Raw genomic sequence first — 25,695 nt, forward strand, 5'->3', positions numbered from 1 at the left:
GGGAGTGGGCTGGCGGGGCAGGGGGCTGCAGCAGGAGGTGCCACTGCCACCCCGCTCCCCCCAGAGCTGGATTTTGGGGTTCCTCCTGTTGGAATGTCATCCGCGGCGGCTGCATCTGCGTGTAGCTGCGTGGGCCTCACATCGGAGCAGCAGAGATGACAGAAACCAGGTGTCAAGGTTTCATCCCACCCCCAGACTGGAATAAAAGCCTAAGCCAAAAACAAAACCGAGCCTAAATCTGTTTCAGGCAGAACCACATCCAGGCCTTCAGTGGTTGTCGCCCACGGGGCTGGTGACATTTTTGCTTTCTTTACCTTAGGAGGAATAAAAACCTCATCTCTTGTGCTTTGCATCACACTCCTGCTCCTGCCAGGCTGCCACACGTCTGCCAGGCACCGGAGCAGCGTCAGCGGCTGCTGCTGCGTCACTGCTCGGCCCCCGCGGCCGGCCCGTCCCATCCCACCCCATCCCGTCCCATCCCAACCCCCGGCTGCCGCGCATCCCCCGCCCGCCTCGGAGCACGGCCCCAGCGCCCCCCGAGCTCCTCAGGGGTCGGATCCTGCCCCATCCGGCTCTCCGGGCTGGGGGGAGGCCGGAGGCTGGGCTGAGCCTTCATCTATCCGATAGAAATGCTGCTCGAAATGGGGTGTGGAAGTTGAGGGGTGCCCAAAAAACTGTGGGGACACGCAGGAATTAAAACCAAGAGAGCGTCCTCCTGTCTCATTTTTTTTTCTCTGATCTGGTGGAACTGGACCCTCAAGGGTCCCCCCAAGAGGGGAAAGGGCCGGGGTGGGTCCTGCCCTGAGCTTCCCGCATTCCCCAGAATGAAAGCCTGGAATGGCAGAGGTTGGAGAGAGCTCAGGAGGCGCCTGCTCCGTCACTGCCTGCTCAGAAATAATCGCTTTTTTGGGTCACCCCCCACGTCTGCGCTGCTCGACGCCTTCCCAGCTCCAGGCCCTGCTCCAGGGTGAGAGAAGGACACGGAAAGGGGCAGCAACTGTGCCTGGACATGAGGTCCAGGAGGTGAGCTGGGGACACCGGGCAGTGAGGCTGAGCCCCCAGAGCAGCCTTTGTGTCTCCAGGCTGGCCCAGCGCATCCCAGCAGCGAGCAGACAGGGGCCGGGAAAGGCAAATCGCAGAAAAAGACAAGAAATGTCCCTGCCCTGAGGCCAGGCACAGCCCGAGTCCCCAAACCCCTCCGGCACTGCAGGATTCCTGCTCGGGCTGGTGAGCTATTAATCATTTAGCCGAGGAGGCTGCAATTAGCAACGCTCAGAATAAACCTCGGTGATACAAAAACCCGGTGGGAGCTTTGTTCTCCCTTCGTTCTCCCTTCCCTGACAGCGCTGCTCTGCCGAGGCACTGGGATGGGACACCGGGAGAGGACACCGGGATGGGACACCGAGACGGGACAGCAGGAAGGGACACGGGGACGGGACAGGACACCGGGACAGACACCAGAACGGGACACTGGGATGGGACACTGGGACGGACACCGGGACACGACCCCGCCCTGCGTCCTGCAGCCAGCGCAGCCCCCGGCATTGCCCCGGGACACGGGGATTAGGGATGCAGGAGGACGGAGCCGAGGGATGAGCAGCGGCCTCATCTCCAGTCCCCGCAGAGCCCCGCGCTGGGATGTGCTCCAGAAAAGCCAAGCCTCGTTACAGGCAGCAATAATTAACGTCGGTGCCCTCCCTCTCAGCCGCTCCCCAGGTTTTTTTCCTGGGTGTCCCAGTTACCAGGGCAGGAGGGACTCAGGCGCTGCTCTTTCATCCTGGCAGGTTTAGGGAAGGAATCGTGCATCAGGATTTCAGGTTTAAGCCCCAAGACTGCTGGGCTGACCCAGCTCCCTGTCCCACCATCCTTTTGGAATCCAGCAGCAGACTCAGTGCCCCGCTGCCATTCCACTGGGCTCCCTGCCTGCTGCCCTCCGAACCTCCGGGGCAGGTTCCGACCCCAGGAGTGAATCACCAGCTCTTTGGGATAGGGACACCTCGGGACAGGGATCCTCGGGGGTGGGAACACTCGGGGAGGCGATCGGGCCGGCAGGGATCCCCGGCACCGGACCCTGGCACCGCGGGGCTTTGGGGCACGCACCTTTGGGGGCCGGGGTTTGTACTGGGGTTTGTGCCAGGTTTGTACCTGGGTTTGTGCCGGGGTTTGTGCCCAGGTTTGTAGTGGGGTTTGTTCTGGGTTTGTGCCCGGTTTTTTGCCGGGTTTGTGCCCGGTTTTTTGCCGGGTTTGTTACCCGAGTTTATACCGGATTTGTGCCCGGCTTTGTACCGGCTTTGTTCCCGGTTTGCTTGGGTTCGTGCCCGACCCCGGAGCAGCTTCGCCCGCCGCGCTCTGCTGTCCCTCGGCGCGGCCCGTCCGGGTCACGTGGCGCACCTGGCCCAGGTGAGGCGGGGCCGGACGCGCTCCCGGCTCGCAGGTAACGAGACCCGGCCCGGCCCGGCCCCGCACGGCACCGACCCCGGCCCGGCACCGACCCCAGCCCAGCCCCGGGCACAAACCGGGCCCCAGCCCCGGCATCAGCCCCGGGCCCGGCCCGACCCCGCCGCCGCCGCCGCCCGGCGCTTCCCGGCCCGGCCCGGGGGCAGCCGCAGGCCGCGACCGGCAGGGAGAGAGGCAGGCAGGGAAGGAGGGAGGCAGGGAGGGAGGGTTCCCCGTCACCCCACACCGGGCTCCCCTCGGCCCCCGGGCTGCCCCCGGCGCAGGGGGCCCCGGTGCGGGCAGCCCCCACCGCCACCGGCCGCTCCCGCTGTCCCCTCCCGCTGGCCCTGGGGAGGCTGGGGGCGGTCGGAGCTCTCCCGGGGGGTTTGGGACCGGCTCTGATTCCCAGGGCTGGAAAACGGAGCGGGGGGCGCGCTGGGAGCCGGTGCAGAGCAGGGCAGGCGGGGATGGGGCTGTTCCTGCTGCTCCTGCTGCCGGCGTCTCCTCTCCCCAAATCCCCCGCCTGGAGCTCATGCTGGGGGCCAAGGTAGGCAGAGGGAGCTCCCTATGGTGCCCAGGTGGGTCTCCCCTTTTCCTTCCCTTTCGTTTGGGAGGGAAAAGGGTCAAACGTTGTTTGCCTGCCCCGTGGTGGAGCCCTGGCTGTCAGCTGGAACGGGGTGGGTGTTTTGGGCCAGGGGCACCGGGGAGGGTTTGGCACGAGGCAGTTCCTCGGGCAGGTTGTTGATATCCCAGAGAGCTGCCAGAGGGATGCTGGGTCCCCAGGGATGCACAGGGACGATGCTGCATCCACATTTACCCTGGGTCAGCATCTCCATCCCTCCTGCTGCCAGCAGAACAATGCAGAGAAGGAGCTTAACAGGTGACTGGCAAGGCTCCTTAGGACATTTCCCAGCTGTGGATGCTTCCACAGAGTTCAGAGAAGCTGCATCAGTGTGTGAATCCTGTCTCCTGAATTTAGCAACACTGGCAGCATGGTTATTGTCAGATGGATGTGACATTGTTCAGGAGATTCACAACTTAACTGAGCTTTTTTAAAACTTTCCAGGGAAATCCCTCCCTCTGAACAATGAAGATCTTAGACCCTGGCTAACTCTGAGTGCTGCAAACCCCCTGTGGACCCTTCCTGGCTCCTCTGGAGCAGATGCTGAGGCTCTCTAGAGGGACCTGCAGTCACTCCCAGTGCCTGTGTGAGAGCAGAGGAAGCTCCCAGCCATCGTGTGAGTAACACTTGGATGTGGATTGTGGTCTGAGCATTTATTTGTGGCTGGGGGTTTTGGTCCAGCCCGTTCCTGTGCTGGGGGAGCTGCTGGATCTGTGTCCTGTCTGTGCTCCTCAGGAACTTTTCCAGTGGTCCAGAGGTCCCAGAGGTATGGGCTGTGATGGGAATGGGTGAGCCCACAGCTGTCTCTGACACCTGTGCCTGCAGGTCTCCTCCTTAGAGCTGAGATAATGCTCCTGTCTCTGTCCCAGATGCTCTGAAATCTCAGAATATTGTCTGTTGTTACATAAAGGAGTGTTGCTGTGCAATGCAGATGTTGGGCCTCTCAGTGAGGCCTTGGAATGAGAAGAAACATCCCAGTGAGCAGTTCCCAGTTCAGCTCAGATGTTTTCATTTCACTTCATGGTTTTTTCAGTCTGTTTTTAAATTCTGAACTGCATTACAGAAATGAGGAAGTTGAGGGGAATAACCCCTGACTTGTTCTGAAGTGAAAGCAATCAAAACTCTGCAGTGATGCTGAGGTGAGGGAGCTCTGCCTGCTCGGCACTGAAATTGGAGCATCTGGGGCTTTTTATTTTGCATATTGCCCAGGAATGTGCAAAGGGAGCTCCTGGGATGAATTTTCACAGGGTAACAGAGCCAAAATATTCCTGGAAAGCAGTGGTGTGCTGTAACTGCCTGGCTTTCAGTCTGGGCCTGTTTCTTTGTGGGGAAAATGTGACTCTGGGTTTAAAAACCAGGGAGAAAGAGGCAGTGCTCTAACAAGGTCTGACAGATTTATTTATTCATGCTTGAGGTGCCCTATAGAAAGTCTACAGTAAAACAACAAGGACAGCCCTACAACGCTTACACTATGGCTGGGCTCTCACTGCTTATTAATTACCCTAATTAGTGTTTGAAAGGATCTCTTGGAGGTGCAAGCAGCATTAGCCAAGAAGCCTGGAAACCATGGAGAATTCCAGGACCCACCACAGCCTGGGATAAAGGCACAGCAGAAGTGGAGAGTGACAGCCCTGACCTGACTTTCCTCACATCGCCCCGTGCTGAGCTTTAATAATAAAAAGATTAAAACCAGGGAGAATGAACGTGCCAGAGTGTGAAGGTTGGCTCTGTGCAGAGAGAACGTGACAGGCTCACTGTAAAAACAGTTCCTCCTGCCTGCAGACCTGCAGGAGCTGTGCTGGCACAGCTGAGCACGGTCTGCTCTGGAGCTTCTGTTTCTCTAGGGTTTGTAAAGGTTTTGTTCCCATGAGGGGTGATTTGAGACCTTTAATAGAGACCAACTTGTTGACAAGGTCTTTTCCTTAATCCAGATGAAGACGTTGGGTTTTCATAGGGAAGTCTTTGACATCGCCCGACCTTAGCATGACTGGCAAAAATCATTAGTGTTGGTAATGCTGTCATTGCTAAATCCTCTAAATTGAAATAGCAGCAAATAACGTGGAGTTGGAATTGGCAGCTTGCATAATGATGGATTGCTTGTCATCTCCTCCTGGGCACGATGTGTTTTGAAATGGATAAGTGCTGTCAGGGCCCAGCCTAATCCTGAGGAATGCAAGACAAAGGGAAGTTGTTTAAAAAAAGATACTTTCCCTTTGGAGCCTGTCAGTGGCTCCACCTCCAGCTGTGCTGCTCCTTCATTGCTCTGGAGCCGACGACTCTTCCAGCTGCGTGGAGGAAACTCTTCTGAAGGTTACAGGGATTTTGATGTCTGAAAATAGCCCTTTTAAAGCATCTCTCTTCTGAGGAGAGCATTGACCCAAAGGAAGCAGCAAGGCTTAGGTGGTGGGAGAGCCCTGGAACGCGGGCCCTGAGTGAGAGCAGCGTGAGTCCTGACACAAAATATTCCTGTAAATCGTTGGCTTTGGGAGCCTCTGGCTGCCAGATCCCTCTGTGCTGATGGACAGCTCGCTGAGGTTGGCTGGTGGTGCTGGGTTGCTCTGATTCCCCCCCTGTCCTGCAGGTGCCCGAGTGCCGAGCCATGCTGGGCCGGAGGAGCCGCCTGCCCCCCGAGCTGAGCAGCGCCCGGCAGAGGGAGCAGCCCTGCCCGGAGGCCGTGCCCCTGCGGGCCCGGGCAGCCAGGGACTCCAGGGACAGCAGGGACACGGATGTCAGCCTGGAGGTGCTCAGTGGCTCCGAGATCAAAGCGAGCCGTGGCCGAGCGCAGCAGATGCGGGACAGGAAAGGGCGCAAGGCCGAGCTCAAGGACCCCAACGGCCGGGAGGCGGAGACCATCACCTTCATCTCTGGGACAGCAGAGGCTCCCCAGAACCAGGGCTTCTGCTGCTCCTCCCTGTCTCAGGCCTGGAACACGTACAAGGCTGTTTTCTGTTGCATAGTGACGTGTGGGGGATGCTTCCAGGACTGCAGTGTCTGTGTTCCCTACCCAGGGCCCGCTGAGACCTCCACAGATGATGGGAAGAATGGAGACTACAATGGGCGGCTGCCAAACAGCCCTACCAACACCTCTCCTGCTGAGAAGAACGGGAACCAGATCAAGAAGTCCATCATGGGCAGCAGTTTCAGTTACCCAGACGTGAAGCTGAAGGGCATCCCTGTCTATCCAAACAGGAACACCAACCACCACGTGGAATCTGATTCCTGCTGCAAGGAGCTGCTGGAGAAGCCCTTCAGGAACAGCATAGAAAAGCCAGCACTCCCCAGCAGCCACCGGAGCTCAGAGGAATATTATTCCTTCCACGAGTCCGACGTGGACATCAGCGAGCTGAACGGCTCCATGTCCAGCAGGCAGATCGACGTCCTGATCTTCAAGAAGCTCACGGAGCTCTTCAGCGTCCACCAGATTGACGAGCTGGCCAAGTGCACCTCGGACACCGTCTTCCTGGAGAAGACCAACAAGATCTCGGACCTCATCAACAGCATCACTCAGGACTACAACCTGGACGAGCAGGACGCCGAGTGCCGGCTGGTGCGGGGCATCATCCGCATCAGCACCCGCAAGAGCCGCGTGCGGCCCCACATCTGCAGCCCGGCCAGCCAGGGCCACCAGGACCCGTCCGGCCGCGGCACCGCGCCCGACAGCGGCAACGAGACCATGCTGGAGTCCATGGTCCTCAGCCAGGACGGTACGGGGGGTGCCGGGGGTCCCTGGGTGCTGCAGGGGGGGCTGTGCCAGCCAAGCCACCGAGCTGTGGCGCTGGAGCGGGGCTGGAGGCTGCTCTGTCCCCACTGGGCACCTTCTGCTGGGGTGTGGGAGTGCAGAGCTCTGCTTCTCACCCTCCTCCCTGTGCTGTGGCTTTCTTGAGCCTGTCTTTCCCTGCCCATGAGGTTTGTGCTGAGCAATAGCTGGGTTTGTGCTGCTGCTGCTGCTTCTGCCTGTGCTCATCTGAGGGAGGCAGAAAAACAGTGAGTCAAACTGAACTAGTAGGACCAGATGAGCTGCTCATGCCCGAGGATGTCCAGTTACTCAGCTGGCTCTCTCCCATGTGCTGCCTGGCTCATGCCACCCTTAGACTCTGTGACAGTGTGTCCTCAGAGCCCAGACCTCCTCCACACAGTGAATATTCCTGCCAAGAGGAGGGAAGGGCTGTTCCACAGCACCAGAGCTTCTGCTTCTTCCTCCTTCTGGGAGCAGCCTCAAGTGTCTGAGCTCCAGAGCAGGCTATAACAGTTTGTTGTAGAAGAACCTTGAAAAGCTGAGTGTGGGAGCAAGGAGATATCCAGAAGTCCCAGAGGAAACAGTGTGGGTGTTGTGCTTCCCAGATTAGCAGAGAGGCTGCTCCTGGGATTTGAGGACACAGCTCAGACTGTCCGGACGATGGCAGAAGCAATGGGAAGAATCAGACTGTGCCTGTGCTGTTCCCTGAGGGTGTTCCCTGACAGGATCCTTAGTGCTGAGTCATCCTTTCCATCCTCCTTCCCTGTCTCAGGCCCTCTTGGTTTGCATTGCAGAGCTGGCCGTGCAGATCTCGGAGGAGACCCCGGCGGATGTGCTGGCCAGGAACATGAGGCGGCACAGCAGCGCAGGTAACGCACACCCTGGCTGGGCCTGGCTGCAGAGGAGAGCCCTGAGCCCACCCTGGCCACGTCCTCACCCTCCACACAGCCTGAGCTGACCCTGCTCCTCAGGCTCCCCTCGGTTCTCCTGGGCTTTGGGGGCGATGGAGCTCGGACCCTCCCTGGGTTGGTGGATCTTTCTGAAAAGGGGGAAATCCAAGTGTGGCGCATTCCCTGTCCTTGCACAGGACCCGTCCTGAGAGATTTCAGTCTCTCTGTACCCTGACAAAGTTTGGGGCTGTATTTGGGGTGTGACTGCCAGAGGTCACAGCTGGGTGAGACTGGGAACAAAAGGAACTGTGCAAAAGGGAAGCAGGCAAGGCTGCCCCGAGCTCTATCCTCCCAGAGAGCAGCCCAGGGCTACAAGGCAAGTTTCCTCCTGCACAGCAGCTCTGTCCTGGGAGATGGCTGCAATGCAGGCAGGGCTGTTCCTGCCATGGCTTTGTGTGGCTTTCTCCTCCCTCATGGTACACAAAGCCTTTTGTGGCAGCTGCTTCCCCAGTGCCAGGCTGCTGTGCTTCCCCTGGGCTAATGGCACTGTCTGTTCTCTTCTCTCTCCTCCCCAAGGCTCTCCAACCAGCAGAGATTCCTCTTTCCAGGACACAGAGACTGACTCGTCCGGGGCCCCTCTGCTCCAGGTGTACTGTTAAAGGACCCAAGCAGCAGGGAGGCATTCCAGGCCTTTGCTGCAGTCACAATCCTCCTCCTTCCATGTGGAGTGTGTTGTGCCAAGTTTAATTTTTTTTTCCCCAGTCTTCCCTGATCCTTATTGAAGCCAGATTCTCCTGCTGTCTGAACTTCACTGGATATTTTGGTTTTTATGGACAATCAAGGAAGCAAACTGCGGAGCTAATGAACTTGGAGGTGGAATGTGTGCCCAGGGAGGAGAAGATGGACAAGGAAGTAGCAGAGAACTTGTGCCTCTGTGATTCCTGTAAATCACATTTAGCTCCAGCAGCCTCAGTGGCTCAGCCCTTTCCCTGCTTTGAGGACCTGTTGTACAGTTCTGCTTCCTGCATTGCCTGAGTGAACTTGGATAGGGAATAACTGTGGTGTCTCTGTGCTGGTGCTGATGTTGAGGTGCAGGCTGAGATCCTGCTCTGCAGGGACCCAAATCTCTATTTAAAGTGCCTGTATTGGTCCCACCAACCCAAAGTCTTCCACCCATGGTGTTTTCAGATCTGCCTTTCCCTGCTGAGCCTTGGTGTCACCTGCTGCTGCCTGAGGAGAAGGTTCAGCTTTATGGGGTTCATTCAGTCTGTGGCCTCTTGGCTCATCCCCTGATTCAGGGCCAGTGCTGGGGGCTGGGGTGGCTGCTGGCTGCCCCTGCACGAGCAGACCGTGGGGATCAGCTCTGCTGCACTCCAGGAGCACACACTGCCTGCCTGCCAGCAGCTCTCCCACCCCTCTGTCCGTGCTTCCCTGGGAGAGCCTGGAGCAGGATTGTGGCAGGTGAGGGGAACACTCCATTCACTCCTGACTTCTTGTGGCTCACAACTGGGCTCTTTGACTGTTCTGCTAAAAATCCCTTCCAATCCCTTGGTTTGCCTGGAAAGGAAAGGCTCCTGAGAGTATCAGCAGAGGGTTTGTGAGGCACTGCTGGCCCCTGCCTCTCCCTGTGGGCACTCAGCACCTTGTCCTTCCCTTTGCAGGCAGGAGATGGGCACTGCTGTCCTCAGGGCTCAGTGCCAGCTGACCTGCAGGGCTGCAGCAGGAGGAAGCTGCATCTGTGGTGTTGCCACTTGGTTGTTTATCACAAAGTAAACATGTCGAGCCATGGGACTTGTTTGGAGCTTTGGGTGCCCTTGGACATTAACAGAAAATGCTTCATTTAATTCACCAGCCATAGGATAAACACACCCACTGGATTTTGGGGAGAGGGAAGCCCAAATAGGCCCTGGGCTTCGGTGTGGACCATGGTTTTGTGCCTTAGATGGACTGGAATGTGCTTCAGTTGGACTGAAATGTGCCTTAATTGAACTGAAATGTGCCTTAGTTGAAATGTGCCTTTATTTTATAGCTTGTGATTGCTCTTCAGAGGTTTGGGCAGGGAGGAAGGATTTAATTCCTCTCACGAGCTCTCAGGCTTCTCTGAAAGGCCAAAACCCTTTGAAATGGACAGTTCCAGTCCCTGTTAGAGCCTGTTTCTGTAAACCACTGGCTGTTTTCAGAGTGTGCTTCCAGGAATCAGGGGCATTACTGAGACCACACCTGGAGGCACTGACAGAGATATTTCAAAGACGAAGGGAAGGGACTGAGCCTTGGATTTGGCTTCCCCTCCCTGCTTTGTGTTTAAAGCTGTTGGTTGATGAGAAATCGAGTTTATACAAGGGAAAGACTTGAAGCAAGGCCAGGCTGGGACTCCCAGGGGAGCTGTGTGAGGTCACCTCCCTCCAAATGCTGCCTGTCCTGAGGGACCTGCTTGGCTTCTGCTTCTCCTGGGTTTGTACATTGTTATTTGGACAAGTTTCCTCAGAGCTGTGTGCTGAGGTTCACGTGGGTCACACTGACACAGCTCTGTGGGCTGTGCTGGAGACAAGGGGTGAGCTGGGCTTGCAGAGAGCTGCAGTCACTGCTACAGAGCAGATACACATTTTAGTGGCTAGGCTGGGTGTGAAGAGTGAGCATGTGGGGGTTAAACTAGCCAAAAAACCCCAGGCCCCCAAAAACTCACCGAGAGGAAGACTGTCAACCCGATGGTCCCTGAAGCTGGTTCACCTGTGGTGTCTTATGGGAGGTTCTATTGCACTCATTGGCCTTAAATGTTCTGGTTTGGTCTTTTTTATAAAGTAAAAGTTGTGCTCTTTGCTGTGCTGTGGCTTTTACATTCCTGTTCTCATCAGCTTGGGGATCCTGGGGTGGGGGTTGCCCAGGGGGTGGCTGATTCCTGCAGTCCCAGGTGCACAAGGACATTTTCATCCATTTGGTGGCTCCAGGGGGATCCTGACTGCCAGGCTGGTGTCTGGATGCAAATGAAGGAGCCTCTGGGGAAGTGTTTGTTGTCCTGCAGGGAAACCTGGGCCTTCCAGGGTGTGATGCTGGAACTGAGCTCTGGAAAAGCTGAGCCTGGGGGGAGAATTCCCAGGTTGTCCCTGTGATGTCACCAGCTCATGGCAGCAGATGTGGGGTTTGCTCCACAGGATCAGCTCAGGGATGGAGGGTGGCCCAGCCTCTGACCTGGGACTTGGAGGACCAGTTCTGCACTTCCCAATTTCAGTGCCAACCCCAGGATAACCTGCAGGGCTCCGTTCCTGGCCGCTGACCTTCCCTCACCCTCTGGGCAGGGGCTGGGCAGGAGCCCTGGGGTTTCCTGCTGGTGCACAGGACCAGGATGTGTTTCCTGGGAGGATTTCAGAGCCAGGAACTGGTAAATGCTGCCTTCTCTCGGCCGGGAAGGGTCTCTGGGGATGTTTTTGTGTCTGGAGCCCTCGGACCAGCTGGGTGGGGTCTATCAGCCCAGTTTGTTCAGCAGCTTCCCAGTTTGCTGCTGCCTGGGCCTGGGTGTCCTGGCTCACACCCACACATGGGATGAGTCCATGGGGTTTTTGTCTGCAGGAAGTCGTTTGCTGTGGATGGAGCTGTCCTGGCTCTTGCTGGAGTGGGTTTTGCTCTGAGCATGTGTTGAGTGTTCTGCTGAGTGAGCTGACTGCGTTGCCCAAGTGGAGACCTCACAAACACAAGAGCCTTTACCCGGCCACACAACTGTGGAGGTGTTCTCTCACTCAGGTGCTTCCTTCTGGGAACCTGACTCAGCACCTGGCTTTTCCTGAAGACATTGTTTGGTTTTATTGGGCTTGGTTGTGCCAGGAGTCTCCAGACACTCCCACTTTGTGGGTGCTTGCTGTGCTGTGCCCTCAGAGGGATCCCTGTCCTGCCCAGCCCGAGCTGTGCCCCTGCCCAGGGTCCCCTGGCATCAGGTGAGGGCAGCTCAGGAGCTCTGCAGGGAATGGCTGCAGGAGTGGTGAAGAAATTCCTCTGCCCATCCCCAGCCTGAGCTGCTGAATTATTTATTTCAGTGTGACTTAGACATTAGGAAGCAGATGGATGGACTATAATTCTTCACAGCCTGGCCCTTGCAGTAACAGAGCAGCTGAGGCTCCTCCTAAAACAACACGGTAACATCCAATACTCGCTGTTCCTGTTCCCTTCCTCAGGCTTTTGCTGTTCCATTGCTCTTCCCAAAGCAGTCCTGGAGTCTGGGATATTTCCCAAATGCTCTGAGCTGCAATATTCATTAATAAAAGCTAAGCAGAGCCTGTTGTGCCTGCAAAGGCCTTGCTTCTTTTACAGGTGAGGAGGAGCCCTGGGCAGGTGAGGAGCTCCAGGCTCTGCCCTCCAGCTGGTGGCAGCACCTGAACGGCTGCTCCAGGTGAGCTGGCACAGGTATGGGGAGCCAGAGGGACCTCGGTGAGCTGTCCCTGTCCAGCACTGCCCTTCCTGCTCTGCTGGGGCTCAGGTGCCACTCAAGGTGTGTGCACAGTGTGGATCCTGGTGCTGCCCAGCATTTCCCTGGTGCTGCCCAGCATTTCCCTGCCATGGGCACAGGACAGGGCCACGCTCCGAGGTCTCCAGGGACTCCGACTGAGGTGGGGTTTGCATTCCTCAAGCCCTGAGCAGCTGCTCAGACCCAGCAGGGTTTATCCCAGGGGAAGCTGCCTTGGGAAGCACAAGGGTGCTCCCAGCTCGCTCTGGCTGGGGACAGTGGTGGCCGGGGCTGTTTGCAGAGGACAAGGCCGGCAGTGAAACACCTTCTGTTCCGCTGCCGAGGGGCCGAAGTCCAGGGGCAGCTCTGGGATCAGCCACGTTCACAAACACAGCCCGGGCATTCACCTCCTGCAGGGTCAGGGCACCAGGGCTGGCCCCATTCTCCCACTGACCTTCCTTCCTCCCAAAACCTCCCCCCAGCTTCCCTGGGGTTCACCCACAGAGCTGAGAACAGGGAGAAGCTCATCCACACCCAGAGCAGCTCAGCTCTCCCAGCTCCCCTGTCCCACAAACCGGGCAGGTAGCTCATTCTGGGGCTAAAACCTTCAAATCCAGCAGAGTTCAGCTTTTTTTATGAAAACAGAGGCTACTCTTTTATCAAGGCCAAAGTACAGACAGGCAGGTGGGTGTAGAGGGAAGGCAAGTGGGTGTAGGTGATCTGTAAGACAAACAGGCAGAGGCAGCTGCCCCAATCTGGGTCCTTGCTCACCCTCAAGGTCACTGCTCTGCTGGGAAGGAGCTGCTTTTTAACCCCAAGTCTGTAAAATGAGAGACTTCATGCAAACAGTGTTCTGCTGCTCAGAAAACAACCCCACCACGCCAGGAGCTGTGCCAGGCTGGACTTTGCCCAAACAGGATTTTCAGCCCTTTGTGCCCATCCCTTGGGCAGGAGGTGGAAATGTTTGTGGGAGGCAGAGGGAAGAGCCACAGCAGCAGGGGTTTGGGATAGAGCCCAGGATTTCCTGACACTCTCCTTGTTAGCTGGGCATGGAGGAGACCTGGGGCAAGGGTGGCTTCCTGGTGTGGTCGTGTGCTGCTCTGTGGAGAGCAGAGCCTGGAGCAGCCACCCCGGGGTTTGAGCTGGAATGGGGCTCAGCAGCACTCCTGAGCAAAACACAGCTCCCACTGCCACCTCCTGAGGGAGGGAGAGACCATCAGTCCAGAGCTGGGAGCACGAGAGGGATTCACAGGCAGCTGCAGAGAGCACGGGCACAGCACCCCCAGCACCCCTCCCTTCTCCCTCCCAGCCTGGATCCCTGATCCCCTCTGCCAGAGAAACCACACGCTCTGCCTGGGATATTCCACTTGTTTTCCTTTATGTTGCACTGCAGTTTCAACAAAGACAGAACATGCAGAGTGATGCCACTCGTCAGCAGGAGCTCGCACAGCGCAAGGCCAGAGGGGAGGGAGGCTCTTGGGGAAGAGGCAGGAGACACTCCCAGCAACAACAGCATCCCCAACGCCCCCACGTCCTCCCACCCACAGCCACAGAGTCCCCAGCCTCTCCTTGCTCCAGGACAGCAGCCTGACCCTCCATCTGCTGGGAGCCCGGAGTGCTCCAGCTGTCCCACTCGTGGCACAAACAGGAGCAGCAGCAAGGAGAAGCAGGGTCTGTCTCCACTGCAATAGCTGTGCTTTCCAACTGCTGTTCTCCCTTCCCAAGAAGGCAGGAAAAGATTTATTTTACAAAACAAACTGACCCTTGTTTTCACAGGAGAGCAGGAGGGAGCAGAACTCAGAGTACCTGTGCCAGTGGCAAAGAGCGGACGAGCAGCTCGGAGCAGCCCAGGGAAGCGAAGCAATACCTCAAGGATTTATCTCAAAACCTCTCAGGTCTGGCTCTCTCAGCCCTAACACCCTTTTTGCTCTAAGCCCTCCTCCTCTCCTCACTGCCTTTGGGAATTGTGGCTCTGTCTGGAGCTGCTCTGGGGCCCTGCCTCTGCTCCCAGGGTGGCTGAGCAGGGCCCTCCACAGCAAGCGTGGGTGGGGGATGCTGAAGTTTAACTTGCCCAAGGTGAGGAATATCCAACCATACATTTCCTGCCCCATTCAAGGGGCTGACTGAAAGAGGGGGGGAAGGGGGACAGCTCAGTTGAATTTAGCCTTTGAAAAGTCCATTTCTGGATGCTGTTCCATGAACCTGCAAGGAAAAACAAAGACAAGAGTTTGGGTGAGTCAGCAGGAGCCAAAGAGCTCTGTTTGGGGAGGGAAGGGTTCCTGCTTCCTGCACTCATGAGTTCTGCTGCAACCCCACGCCCTCCACAGCAGGAAGGGTTCTGCTGAGCTCCCTGGGACACATTCCCTGGACTTTCCCTACAAACACCTTTTCCTTGGGTCAGTGGGAGCAGCATTCCTGCCAGCCTGCCAGGTCAGCAAGCCCAGGCACACGGGAGCTGTTAATGATCAGACACTCACCCTCACTGCTGCCTCTGGGCTGCACACGTAGCAGCCACCACAGATTGTAGGGCACAGGGGAGATGGTGAAGGCAGATTAGGGCTGGCAGCTTTACTGGAATATGGGGAATATCCCCAGTGCTCTGACAGTAAAATCTCAGGGAGGACATGACCAGAGGTATCTGGTTTCACAGCAGCTGAAATCTGATTTCAAATGTACTGCAGTCCCAGCAGAGGGAATCACTGTGGGTTGGAAGAGACTTTAAAGATCATCTTGTTCCAACCCCCTGCCATAGACAGGGACACCTTCCAGGGCTATTTGGGCTCAGGTTGCCACTCAGGAAGTTGTGAGGGCAGTGCTCTGTGCCCAGGAGTGCCCAGTGCACACAGAGGCTGCTCTGCTCTGCTCCCCAAGGGACACAACACATCACAGACCTGTGGAGGCTTCACACACTCTGCAAGTCAGGGCAGCTTGGTCTCCTCTGTGTTCCCACCTCAGGGCTTCCCTGGAACGCCCCCACAGCGTTTCCCCTTCCAGGGCCATCTGTGCTGTGAGGATCCTGTCCTTGTTTGGCAGCCAGGACAGCTCCCCTGGCAGACAGCAGCACCCTCATGGGTGTCACTGAGTCCCCTTTGCCCTGGACAAAGTCTAAACTTCCTCTCCATCCTCTGCCAGCTTCCAGAGCACCAAACAGGAGGCCCTGCCAGCGAGGTGTCCTGCATGTGCCCTCCCAGGAGCAGAGGGTGCTTCCCATCCCACTGACACCAGGGCAGCCTGGTCCCTGCTCTGCTCACACCCCACTCAGCTCCACAGAGAAGCTTCTGGCACGAGAGATGAAGCCAAGGGAGGCAAGGAGTCAGGTCAGCCCCAGCAATCCTTCACCCAGAGATAAGGTGTGGGGCTGCACTTGCTGAAGAAGCTGTGTGACCCAGAATTGCCTCCACACCTTCCCAGATGGCCTTGTGAGCTCCAGGAATCATTTCCCTGCCCCAGTGCATTTATGCCAAACAAGGCAATAAAGCCATAAAAGTGGCTTGGGGACAACTGTCTGGAGGCAAGAGGGAGGGGTGATTAGCTGGCTACCGAGGGAGATTAGACACCAATCAAGACCATGTCAAAGTTCAGCAGAGATGGCACCTCCAGTTCTAAACGTGCCTTCTGGACTTGAAATCAGCAGATTAGGACAATTCCAGAGCTAGGCTATTCCCAGATGTCCCCACTGGGCTTTCTGCCCCCACAGGCTCTTACAGACACTACTGTTGGTGGCTGGCCAACGATACAGAGATGTGCAGAGGTGAGCAGGCTAGGACTGAAGGCCAAGCTGCTGTTCCCTTATTTGTGCCAGAGAGGAAGGCAAAGCCAAGCAAAGGAATGAGCTGCACCCACTTTTTCAAAATATCCTGCTTCTTCTGCTCATCAGAGGTGGGCAGGCCCATGGACTTCTGTCGTTGGTCATACATCATCTTCTCCACCATGCTGCGAGTTTCGCTGTCCAGGTCTGACAGCTGAAAGCAAGATCCAGATTGGAACAACTCTGGGCTCAGCTGAGGTAACTCCTGAGCAGGCTCTGCCCCATAAAACAGAACAATTCTTACCTTTGAGTTCTCTGGATTGATTTTCTTGGTGTTGATTTCTGGGTCTGTGGACACCAGTTTGTTCCACCATTCCATTTTGTTGATCTAGAGGATGAAGAAGCAAAACCAGTTTATCCTTCTTGGACTTGTTCTAGGGTTTTTAAGCCTCAGTCACAGGAAAAAAAAAATGGAATCAAACTTTATTTGACAGTTTTCTAAATATCAGTAAAATCTGAACATAGATAAAGGGTACTTTTGTTTCAAATTACTTTAGGCAGCCTAAATTTTCACAGCTGGGAGATCTGAGAGAATGCCAGATGTCCCATTTGGCACGACATAAATGGGATTACAACAAACCTCCTGGAGAGGCCCAGAGGGGACACAAGGAGGGACACAAGGAGGTCTGCCCCTGGATTTTCATGTCACTAACAAATGTCAAAACATGCTAAAGGACAACATTAAAATGACTGATTTCCTTCCAGCTTTTCCTAAACTGCTGAGAATTACACTGGGTATCCTGGAATAGCATAAGATTAGGCTGAAGATGGAGGAACTTAAATACCCCACTGAGAGTGTGCCCAGGACAAGCACAGGGGCTCTGTTTCAGCTGAGGCCCAGAAGAGGCTGAGGGCCAAGCCTGACCCCTGCCCAGCCCCTCCTGCTGTACCTTCTCCAGGTGCACAGTGACTGTTTTGCCATCCTCGATGAGCCAGGAGCTCTCCTCCACCTTGACCTCGTTGAAGAGCTCCCCATCAATGACAGGAGGGTGGCCCTTGAGGCCGACCTTGAGGCGGCGTCGCTGGATATCGACCACCACGTCCTTGCCCTTCAGCCTGAAGCTCACCTTGAAGGGCACAGCCAGCTGCAGCAAAAAGGAGCAGATCTGAGCAGCTGGGCAGGGAAAGTCCTCCTCACCCTCCCATGCTGCTGCTCCAAGCCTTCCTGCCTTGGTTTCACCAGAGCCAGGCAGAGCAGGGACTCTTCCTTGAGGTACTGAGAGAGCAGGAGGTGAAAGGAAAGGACCATGAAAAAGGAAGCATTTTTTGATGCCTGGTTAAAACAAGACCAAAAGTTGGAAAACTACAGCTCCTGGGAATTTTACTGAGTTACCAAGCTCTCTGCCAGCTATTGAAACATTGCTGTTTCCAGCAAACTTCCAGAGGCAACTGGAACACAGGGAAATGGCTTCACCTCTTACCAGCACCTGCTCTTATTCCCTGTCTCAGATTCCTCAGATCCTGGTCATAAAGCACTACTTACATCCAATTCTGAGAGAGTCTGTGTCCATCTGTAATTTGGAAGGTCAGCTCCATTGCCAGAGTTGGGCTTAAGTTTTCCTTTATCCTTCTCATCTTCCTCTTCATCATCTGTTCCCTAAGCAATCCAAGATAAAGAAAGAAGCTTTTCCAGTTTCCACTGCAACAACAGCTCTTCAGTTTTATAAGAATTGCGGGTCAGTTGTTTGTATTTTAATCCCCTTAAATTTAGCTCCATAATTAATACCTGGTTCTGGTAAAACATGACTACAAAAAAAACCCCCATAAGCCGTCTGTACTGGCACATTTAGGAATTAACTGTGCATTTTTAAAGCCAGATTTTCTAATTTGTATTTTCAAAGTGTGTATTTTGGACAGGGCTTGGAGCAACATGGTGTAGTGGAAGGTGTCATGGCAGAGGGTGGAACGGGATGAGCTTTCAACCCTTCCAACCCAAACCATTTTATGCATCTAAAGTATTTCCAGACGAGTTTTACCTGTTTATTGGAATCTGAAGATTCACCTTCCTCCTCCGAGGGCTTCACTGGGACACTGTTACCCTGCCCTTGTGCCTCTTTCTTCTGTTTGAAAAGAGAAAAGCGGGAACACGCTCAACCAAGAGCTGGCACTTTGTGCCACCTCCCAAGCTGGCACTAGATGGCCTCAGCCTTTCAGCTCCAGCTCCACTTTGAAAACAGGGAATTTTCAGCCCTTGAAGAGTTACAGCAAAGAGGTAGTGCCAAGGGGAAGAGCAAGCCTGGGCCGCTCTAGCCCCTCGCAGCCACGGGGCGCACAAAGCTGCCCCTGCAGGCACCTGCTGGGCTCTCACCTGGTTGATTTCCAGCTGCAGCCTCTCCGCCTCCTCGTCAGTGAGCTCCTTGATGCGCGGCTCGCCGGGCTGCGGGCACTCCCTGGCCCTGGCCCTGTCCCTGTCCCTGGCCAGGCGGGCAGCGCGCTCGGCCTTCTCGCGCCGCTCGGCCTCCTGCCGCGCCTTCTTCTCCCGGCGCTCCTTCTGAGCCAGCTTGTTGTGGTGGCTGAAGGCCTCTGTGATCAGCTGGGGACAGGGGCACAGGGGGTCAAACACCACCCCTGCTACACCTGAGCCACCACACAGGGTCAAACACCGCCCATGCTACACCTGAACCACCACACAGGGTCAAACACCACCCATGCTACACCTGAACCACCACACAGGGTCAAACACCGCCCATGCTACACCTGAACCACCACACAGGGTCAAACACCACCCATGCTACACCTGAACCACCACACAGGGTCAAACACCGCCCCTGCTACACCTGAACCACCACACAGGGTCAAACACCGCCCATGCTACACCTGAACCACCACACAGGGTCAAACACCACCCCTGCTACACCTGAACCACCACACAGGGTCAAACACCACCCGCTTCACACCTGAACCACCACACAGGGTCAAACACCACCCATGCTACACCTGAACCACCACACAGGGTCAAACACCACCCATGCTACACCTGAACCAAGCCCGCTCAGTCTCCCGAGGAGCACAAGAACATCTGCTGAGTCACACAGATGTTGGGAATCTTCCCTTCATCTTCCTTCAGTTTTTTGGATTGGAAATCTAGAGATTTTTCAATTCAAAAAGCAGAGGAGGAAGTGAAAAGGGAGGAAAAGGGGAAAATTTGAAATATTGAAATGTAGTCCGTCCTAGTTACACAGGGAGTATGTTTCCAGGAGATAACAGTGAAATAAAATCCTCCACTAATTTTGTCCTTTGTGCAATTCCAGCAGGACGAGCTGATGCCTAATCCAGCCACCTGAAGCTACTCCATACCTCCAGGACAGCTGGACACACCAGATCCAGCTTCTTTACCTACTTCTGACCTTTCTGTGGGCTTTTCTCCAGATGGAGCCTCAGTGCCACGATTTGGAGGAGAAATGCTTGAAACACTTATTTTTACACGGAGGGGTGAGTTCCTCCATACAGCCTTTGTTTCAGCCCTGCTCCCAGGTCTCTGAAGGTTCTTGTGGCTCTGGGAGTCAGTCCCAAGGTCTGGGCTGCCAAGGGCCTCGTGCTCAGGGAAAGCTGAGTACACAGGCAGGGAGCCAGAGCACTGCCCCAGGCTCGATAAGGCCAGGGCTGCTGTGCACAGCAGCACGTAGGTGAGCTGAGGTCTGCCCCAGAAAACAACAGGGACACATCCTCAGACAGGAATCACAGGGGGAACATTTATTTATATATTTATATATCCCAGGAGTTTCGGGGTGGGAGGGAAATCCAGAAGTTTTTCCAAGCAAACTGCAGTTTGTAAGCAAACACTGAGTGTTTCTGCCTGGCTTTAGGAGCAAGGATTGTTTACACACAGCACGTAGGTGAGCTGAGGTCTGCCCCAGAAAACAACAGGGACACATCTCAGACAGGAATCACAGGGGGAACATTTATTTATTTATACATATCCCAGGAGTTTCAGGGTGGGGGAGAAATCCAGAACCTTTTCTGAGTAAATTGCAGTTTGTAAGCAAGCACTGAGTGTTTCTGCTTGGCTTTAGGAGCAAGGATTGTTTACACAGCTCGGCCCCAGCGTGTCCTGGAGTACAGAATGCAAGATGTGCATCCCCCAGGATGTCCCAGCCCGGGTGAGGAAACCACCTTCAGTGCCTGAGCCTGTCCCTGTCACTGCCCACACCACGAGCCTGCTGAAACAACCCCCAAACATGCAGGGACCTTCCCACCCTCTCCTTTCTCCTTCATGCCAAGGGCTCAGCAGGGCTGGGGAAGCAGCTCCTTCCCTGTTTGTTGTGTTCCTGTGGTGGCAGAGCACTTTTCCAGGAGGCCATAAAGCACTGTGACAGATGCCACCACTGCCAAGGACAGCAGCCAGGCACCTCCGAGCTGCCACTCAGGTGAGATCACACAGCCTCCAGGAACAGGGGAGATCTGCTCTCTATTCCATAAAAAATTACAGTGGGGTTCACCTTTCTTTCTTTCTTTCTTTCAGAGAATCATAGGATGTTTTGGGTTGGAAGGACCTTAAACCCCTCCAGCTCCAGCAAGGGCTCCCTGCAGGAGAGGGGATGCTCTGTCCAGGCTGCCCAGCCCGGCCAAGGGGCAGCTGCATGTGCAGAGCCCTGGACTTTGTGTTTTTCCTGGCTGAGCAAACAAGGTAACGGGGGTTATCACCTGCTGTGTCACTGCTAAATCAGTGTGTCTGGCAGGTTTACTCTCCAAACTAGCCTTTGGCCAGAGCCTGGCAAGAAACCTGCACTGAGGTACCATCCCTGATGGGAATTGGGTATCCCTCACCTGACAGGGGCAGCTCTGGGTCTCCTTCCCTCGGGAGCTGCTGGTGGAAGGGATGGAAGGGAGAAGAGCTAAAGGCCTGCAGGTTTATTTTTTTACCTTCTCTGCTACTCCGTCCTCTCCCCCGGTGAAGAAATCTGTCTTCCTCCTCAGGAAGCTGAAGAAGGTGTTCACGAGCTGGGGAACAGGGTGGAGAGAGAGGGAGCAGTGAGCCCAGGTCACTGAGAGGCACCTCGTGTCCCTGGAGCAGCCTTTATCCTTTGTCCTCCCTATCTGTGGCTGTGCCAGCAGTGCCCTGGAATCAGCCCCGTGAGTGCTGCCTCCAGAACACTCAGCTGTGCACATCCAGCCTGGATTCCTGCACAGAGGGCTTGGGGTGCTTTGCTTGAAGGCAGCAGCTTATTCCCAGCTCCTGCTCCCATGCCCCAGGCTGTTATCCCAGGCAGGAGTGGATTTGTACATGCATACATATCCCATACATATATATATATATATATATATATATGTAATGTTTGGCTTCTTTGCCCACCTAAAAGCATGCAAACTCCTTATTTTTACAGCCGCCAGGGACCACTGATGCATGACATAGCACCTCCAAATCCCCTCTGGAATCCCAGATTCTCCTTGAGCTTGGCTGATCTTTATTTCCCAGGAATCCTGTCCCATACGGGTTTCACTCTGAGGTTTTGCCACACGAGGGGCATTTTTATGAATTATTTCTGAGTGGGATGTGGGTGCGATGTTCCCACACCCTCCAGCCCTGCTGCCGATCAGTGCCGGGATCCCGGAGCCCGCAGCCGGTAGGACCGGGGTGGGTGAGCAGATCCCGAGCACGGGGCGATCCCACGATCACGGCCAGGCCTCGCGGGGTTGGGCTGGGAAGGTGAACGGGGCAGCTCGATGCTGCCCTGTGGTGCTTTGCCCTATCACCGGCACTGCCGCGCACCCGGGGCCCTCTCGGGGCACCGGGGCCAGGCTGTGATGCCGGGCCGAGGGCGCCTCATTCACACCGCACTAATTAACGAGAGGGGCCGGCCGTTATCGCCGCTCCGGGAGCGGCGCACGTGCGGCCCCTGCTCCACGTGCCGGGGCGGGGCCCGAGGAGGCCGGGCCGCTCCCCGCGCTCCCCGCTCACTCCTCCGCTCCTGCCCCGCCCTCCCCGCGCCCGCTGCCGGCGGCGCTACCTCGCGCACGCCGCCCTGGTGCTGCTGGGCCATGGCGAGCAGCATCCCGTCGAAGCGGTCCTCCTGCTCCGCCGCCTCCTCCGCGCTCAGCCCCATCGTGCTGCCGCTCCCGCACCGGGCCGCCACCGGAACCGGAACCGGCGCCGGCGGAAGCGCGAGGCCCTCCCCGCCGGCCAATCCCAGCGCGGCCCCGCGCCGCTCTCTTCGCTGATTGGTCACCAGGGCTGTCAATCTAGCAGGGAAGGGCGGGCCGTGAGGCGCGGCGGCGTAGCTATGGCGACGGGCCGGGCGGGCTGCGGTACCCGGGGCGCGGGAAGGGCCCGGACCGGGCCTAGCCAGTCCTGCCGTGGAGCCGGGGCCAGAGGGGCCTCCTGAGCCTCCTTTACTCCAGGCTGAGCCCCACTGCTCCCTCAGCCGCTCCTGGTGCTCCATCCCTTCCCGGTTCCGTTACCCTCCCCGGACAGCTCAATGCTTGTATTGCAGTGAGGGGCCCAAATTGGGCACAGGCCTTGAGTGCGGGTCCACCCCAACAACCATTGCCCACTTTGGCTCATGGTCAGCTGCTGTCCACCAGCACCTCTGGGTCCCTTTCCACTGGGAAAATACGAGAATTTTGGCCTTTTTTCCATACTTTTCTCTCATTCGGCAAATGGAAGTGTTTTCCCTTTCCCAGCCCTGTGTTTCCTCTGAGAGACACAACCCCTGGGCTGTGTTTCTACTAGGACAATACGAGAATTTTGGCCTTTCTTCTATACTTTTCTCTCATTCTGCACATGGGAGCGTTTTCCCGTTCCCAGCACTCTGACAGACCCAACCCCTGGGCCCATCACAGCCTGCTCAGGGTTCACCAGGTTCCTCTTCCTGCACCACAACAAGCGGCTCCCGAGCAAGGCCAGGCAAACAGCTGCTGATAACACAACTTCCAGGTTGCTGTTGCCAAGGCCAGGCGCCGGGGCCGTTGAACGCCGGGCTCAGACGAGCGCTCCGTGTTTGTCTGTGAACCCTGGCAGCGACAGCTGCCCGATGGGGCCTTGGTGCCATGGTACAGCCTGAGCTAATGACTCTGTTTATCCTGTTTGGGTAATCCTGATAAGGCCACACAACCCCTCCCCGCCGATTCATTGAGAAAAACGGCCGTTGACCGCGCCTGGCCCGGCCAATCCACGCAGCAGCAAAGGGGTTGGTCGGCTGGTTTAATGAGGGCTGCTTAATCAGGGCGGTCAAGGCTGCCGAGGGGTGTTCACTGTGACCCGGCCTTATAAGAGCTGGCTGGAGCAGCCAGGGGCTGGCAGGCCTGGCAGGACAGGGACAATCCAGCCCGGGACGTATCTTGGAAGGGATTTTGCGTCTCTCTCGACGAGGAGCTGGCTGAGCCATGAGCTCCAGCGTGGATTCAGGCTGTGAGCGGTGCCGGTGCCACGGCAAGGAGAGGCAGCCCGCCATCCTGTACACGCTGCTGAGCCAGGAGCTGCGGCCCCGGCAGCAGTGCCCGTGCCGGCAGCGCCGCGCCGTGTGCCTGCGCTCGCCGCAGCTCACCTGCCGCGCCGCCTCCCACGTGCTGCTCAAGACCATCAGCTTCGTCAAGAACGTGGCCGCCTTCCGCCTGCTGCCGCGGGAGGACCAGCTGCTGCTGCTGGACAGCTGCTGGGTGCCGCTCTTCCTGCTGGGGCTGGTGCAGGAGATGGTGACCTTCGAGGTGATGGAGGCGCCGGCGCCCAGCATGCTCAAGAAGATCCTGCTCAGCGGGCAGAGCAAAGGGCAGGAGCCCGAGGGGACACAGCCCACGCTGGCGGCCGTGCAGAGGCTGCAGGGCTGCCTCAACAGCTTCTGGAGGCTGGACCTGAGCCCCAGTGAGTTCACCTACCTGAGGGGAGCCATCCTCTTCAATCCAGGTGAGTGCCAGGCCCTCGTGGCTCTGCTGGGCCCCACTGGCAGCTGGGCACAGAATCACAGTGTCCCAGAGCCACTGAGGCTGGAAAAGATCTCCAAAACCATGGAATGCACCCTGTGCCACTCCCCATCAGCCCAGAGCAATGAGTGCCATGTCCAGGGATGGGGACCCCACCACATTCCCAGGTGAACACAGACCTCATGGCCTGGAGATGCTCAGAGATGGGCAGGTGTGAGAGCAGAGAGGGCTGGTCACCTTTTCCCTATCTCTGGCCATTCCCAAATGCACTGGGAAGCAGGAGGGAGGGATGTCACAACCTTTGCCTGCCCTGCAGACAATAAATCCTGGATTCCTTTACTTTTAAAGCATGACTTTCCCTGTTAGCTGCTGTCCCTCCCTCACCCAGCATCCCTGGAACAGCGGTGCCTCTCCAGCGCTGTGCGCATCCCCTCTGAGAAACGGGGAGGGGTGGGAATAGGAGAAACCTGGCTCTGTTTGCCATCCCTGACCTTCCTGTCCGTGTGCTGTCCCTCGCAGACATCCCGGGGCTGCAGGCTGCCCTGTACATCGAGAGCCTGCAGCGGGAGGCGCAGCGGGCGCTGCGGGAGCTGCCGCACCCCGAGCACCGGGAGCGCTTCCCGCACATCCTGCGGCTCGCCGCCTCGCTGGGCTCCGTCCCCGCCGCCCTGGTCACGGCGCTCTTCTTCCGGCCCGTCATCGGGGACGCGGCCATGGGCGAGCTGCTGGCCGAGATGCTCTTCGAAGTGTCGGGCTGGCCGCGGGCACCCTGGCCGCCCCTGCCCCGCTGAGCCGCGACACGGGACAGGAACGCTCCGGACCTGCGGGATCCTTGTGCCACTGGAGCTCGGGACCTGCGGGATCTCTGTGCCCCTGGTGCTCTGGACCTGGGGGATCTCTGTGTGCCCCTGGAGCTCCGGACCTGCGGGATCCCAGCGGGATCTCTGTGTGCCCAGGCTGGAGAAACCCTGCGGGATCTCTGTGTGCCCCGGAGCCCAGGCTGGAGCAGCCCTGCCGAGGCAGCTGAGGCTCAGCAGGCTCACAGCAGCTCCTGCTCTCCAGCCCGGGCAGTGTGAGTGGGCAAAGGGTTTCTTGCCCTGCTCCCGGTTTTTGCTCATTTTGCTGTGAGCTCCAATCAGTGAGGGTTGTGCTCAGCTTGATGCCGTGTGTCTGACAGTGATCCTCAGTGGGATCACTAATTATGGAATTGGCTCTGGGCCTGGCTTCCATGCTTGGACTCTTAGAAATGCTCAGGACATTTCTTCAGGGAAAAAGCCAGTGTTAAATCCTACAGGGTGGACAGACTCACCCCTCTTTTCCTTAGATTCTCTCTTTCCTCTGTAATTCCATGAAATGCAACAGGATTAAGAGCACTTAGCAGCACCTAAACCTACTGCACCTCCTGTGGGGCTCTGGGCTTTCCTGTCTGTGTGAAAAGCTAAACCCGAGCAGAGCTGGTTTAGTGGGAGATCCAAACCTCCCTCCCTGGACACAGAGCCAGGTGCACACCTGGAAAACTTGCTCCTCCTGCCTCCAACAGGTGAGGTGTCAGTATTTTATGTGTACATTCGTGTGGTTTGTATATAAGATGCAATAAATTATTTTTTTAATAAAATGTTTGGCGTTTTGGAACACAGTGGTGCCCTTCTAACGATGGTGTTGAATTTGGGGTGGGCAGAAAAAAACTGCAGGCATGGAAAAGATAGAATGGAATAAAAATGGATTTTCCATCTGGCAATGCAGACAGGAGGCTGAACCGGGGGGACAAGACCAGAGCCCTGGCCTGGGGTGAGGAGGGCAGCCCGGAGACCCCCGGAGACCCCTGGGGGCTGTGGAGTCTGTGACCCCCGGGGGCTGTGACCCTCAAAGCCCCGAGACCCCCGGGGGTCTGGCCAAGCCCTGCTGCTCCCGGGC

General features: G+C 56.8%; 3 protein-coding genes across 4 annotated transcripts; 2 read left to right on the forward strand and 1 right to left on the reverse strand.

Annotated features, from left to right (window-relative positions):
- Nucleotides 1–2,233: 2,233 nt before the first annotated feature.
- On the forward strand, nt 2,234–10,494 carry KDF1 (keratinocyte differentiation factor 1). 2 transcript variants are annotated; one of them, XM_077189548.1, is made up of 5 exons: nt 2,234–2,434; nt 3,503–3,674; nt 5,640–6,762; nt 7,589–7,663; nt 8,261–10,494. In XM_077189548.1, exons 3-5 carry the CDS (start codon nt 5,658–5,660, stop codon nt 8,341–8,343), a joined length of 1,263 nt encoding a protein of 420 aa, XP_077045663.1. In that variant the 5' UTR covers nt 2,234–2,434; nt 3,503–3,674; nt 5,640–5,657; the 3' UTR covers nt 8,344–10,494. The 2 variants fall into 2 exon arrangements, with proteins under 2 accessions (XP_077045663.1, XP_077045662.1); XM_077189547.1 differs by having other exon boundaries at nt 2,234–3,674.
- Nucleotides 10,495–13,475: 2,981 nt separating this feature from the next.
- NUDC (nuclear distribution C, dynein complex regulator) lies at nt 13,476–22,032 on the reverse strand. The gene is made up of 9 exons (XM_054648197.2): nt 21,873–22,032; nt 20,788–20,865; nt 18,233–18,457; nt 17,901–17,984; nt 17,408–17,521; nt 16,815–17,009; nt 16,169–16,252; nt 15,960–16,078; nt 13,476–14,318 (listed from the first exon to the last, which is right to left on the reverse strand). Exons 1-9 carry the CDS (start codon nt 21,966–21,968, stop codon nt 14,267–14,269), a joined length of 1,047 nt encoding a protein of 348 aa, XP_054504172.1. The 5' UTR covers nt 21,969–22,032; the 3' UTR covers nt 13,476–14,266.
- Nucleotides 22,033–22,169: 137 nt separating this feature from the next.
- Nucleotides 22,170–25,155, forward strand: NR0B2 (nuclear receptor subfamily 0 group B member 2). The gene is made up of 2 exons (XM_054648067.2): nt 22,170–23,764; nt 24,301–25,155. The coding sequence occupies exons 1-2, from the start codon at nt 23,248–23,250 to the stop codon at nt 24,570–24,572; spliced, it is 789 nt and encodes a 262-aa protein (XP_054504042.2). The 5' UTR covers nt 22,170–23,247; the 3' UTR covers nt 24,573–25,155.
- The last annotated feature ends 540 nt before the right edge of the window (nt 25,156–25,695 follow it).

The sequence above is a fragment of the Agelaius phoeniceus genome, chromosome 22 (genome assembly GCF_051311805.1).
Source record: "Agelaius phoeniceus isolate bAgePho1 chromosome 22, bAgePho1.hap1, whole genome shotgun sequence".
NCBI classification, from domain to species: Eukaryota; Metazoa; Chordata; class Aves; order Passeriformes; family Icteridae; genus Agelaius; species Agelaius phoeniceus.

Coding starts and splice junctions, on each gene's coding strand:
- KDF1 (XM_077189547.1), top strand. CDS start 5,658: ATGCTGGGCCGGAGGAGCCGCCTGCCCCCCGAGCTGAGCAGCGCCCGG. Junction 6,763..7,588: donor CATGGTCCTCAGCCAGGACG/GTACGGGGGGTG, acceptor TTTGCATTGCAG/AGCTGGCCGTGCAGATCTCG. Junction 7,664..8,260: donor GAGGCGGCACAGCAGCGCAG/GTAACGCACACC, acceptor CTCCTCCCCAAG/GCTCTCCAACCAGCAGAGAT.
- NUDC (XM_054648197.2), bottom strand. CDS start 21,968: ATGGGGCTGAGCGCGGAGGAGGCGGCGGAGCAGGAGGACCGCTTCGAC. Junction 18,458..20,787: donor AGGACGGAGTAGCAGAGAAG/GTAAAAAAATAA, acceptor CCCTGTCCCCAG/CTGATCACAGAGGCCTTCAG. Junction 17,985..18,232: donor TGCAGCTGGAAATCAACCAG/GTGAGAGCCCAG, acceptor CTTTTCAAACAG/AAGAAAGAGGCACAAGGGCA.
- NR0B2 (XM_054648067.2), top strand. CDS start 23,248: ATGAGCTCCAGCGTGGATTCAGGCTGTGAGCGGTGCCGGTGCCACGGC. Junction 23,765..24,300: donor AGCCATCCTCTTCAATCCAG/GTGAGTGCCAGG, acceptor TGTCCCTCGCAG/ACATCCCGGGGCTGCAGGCT.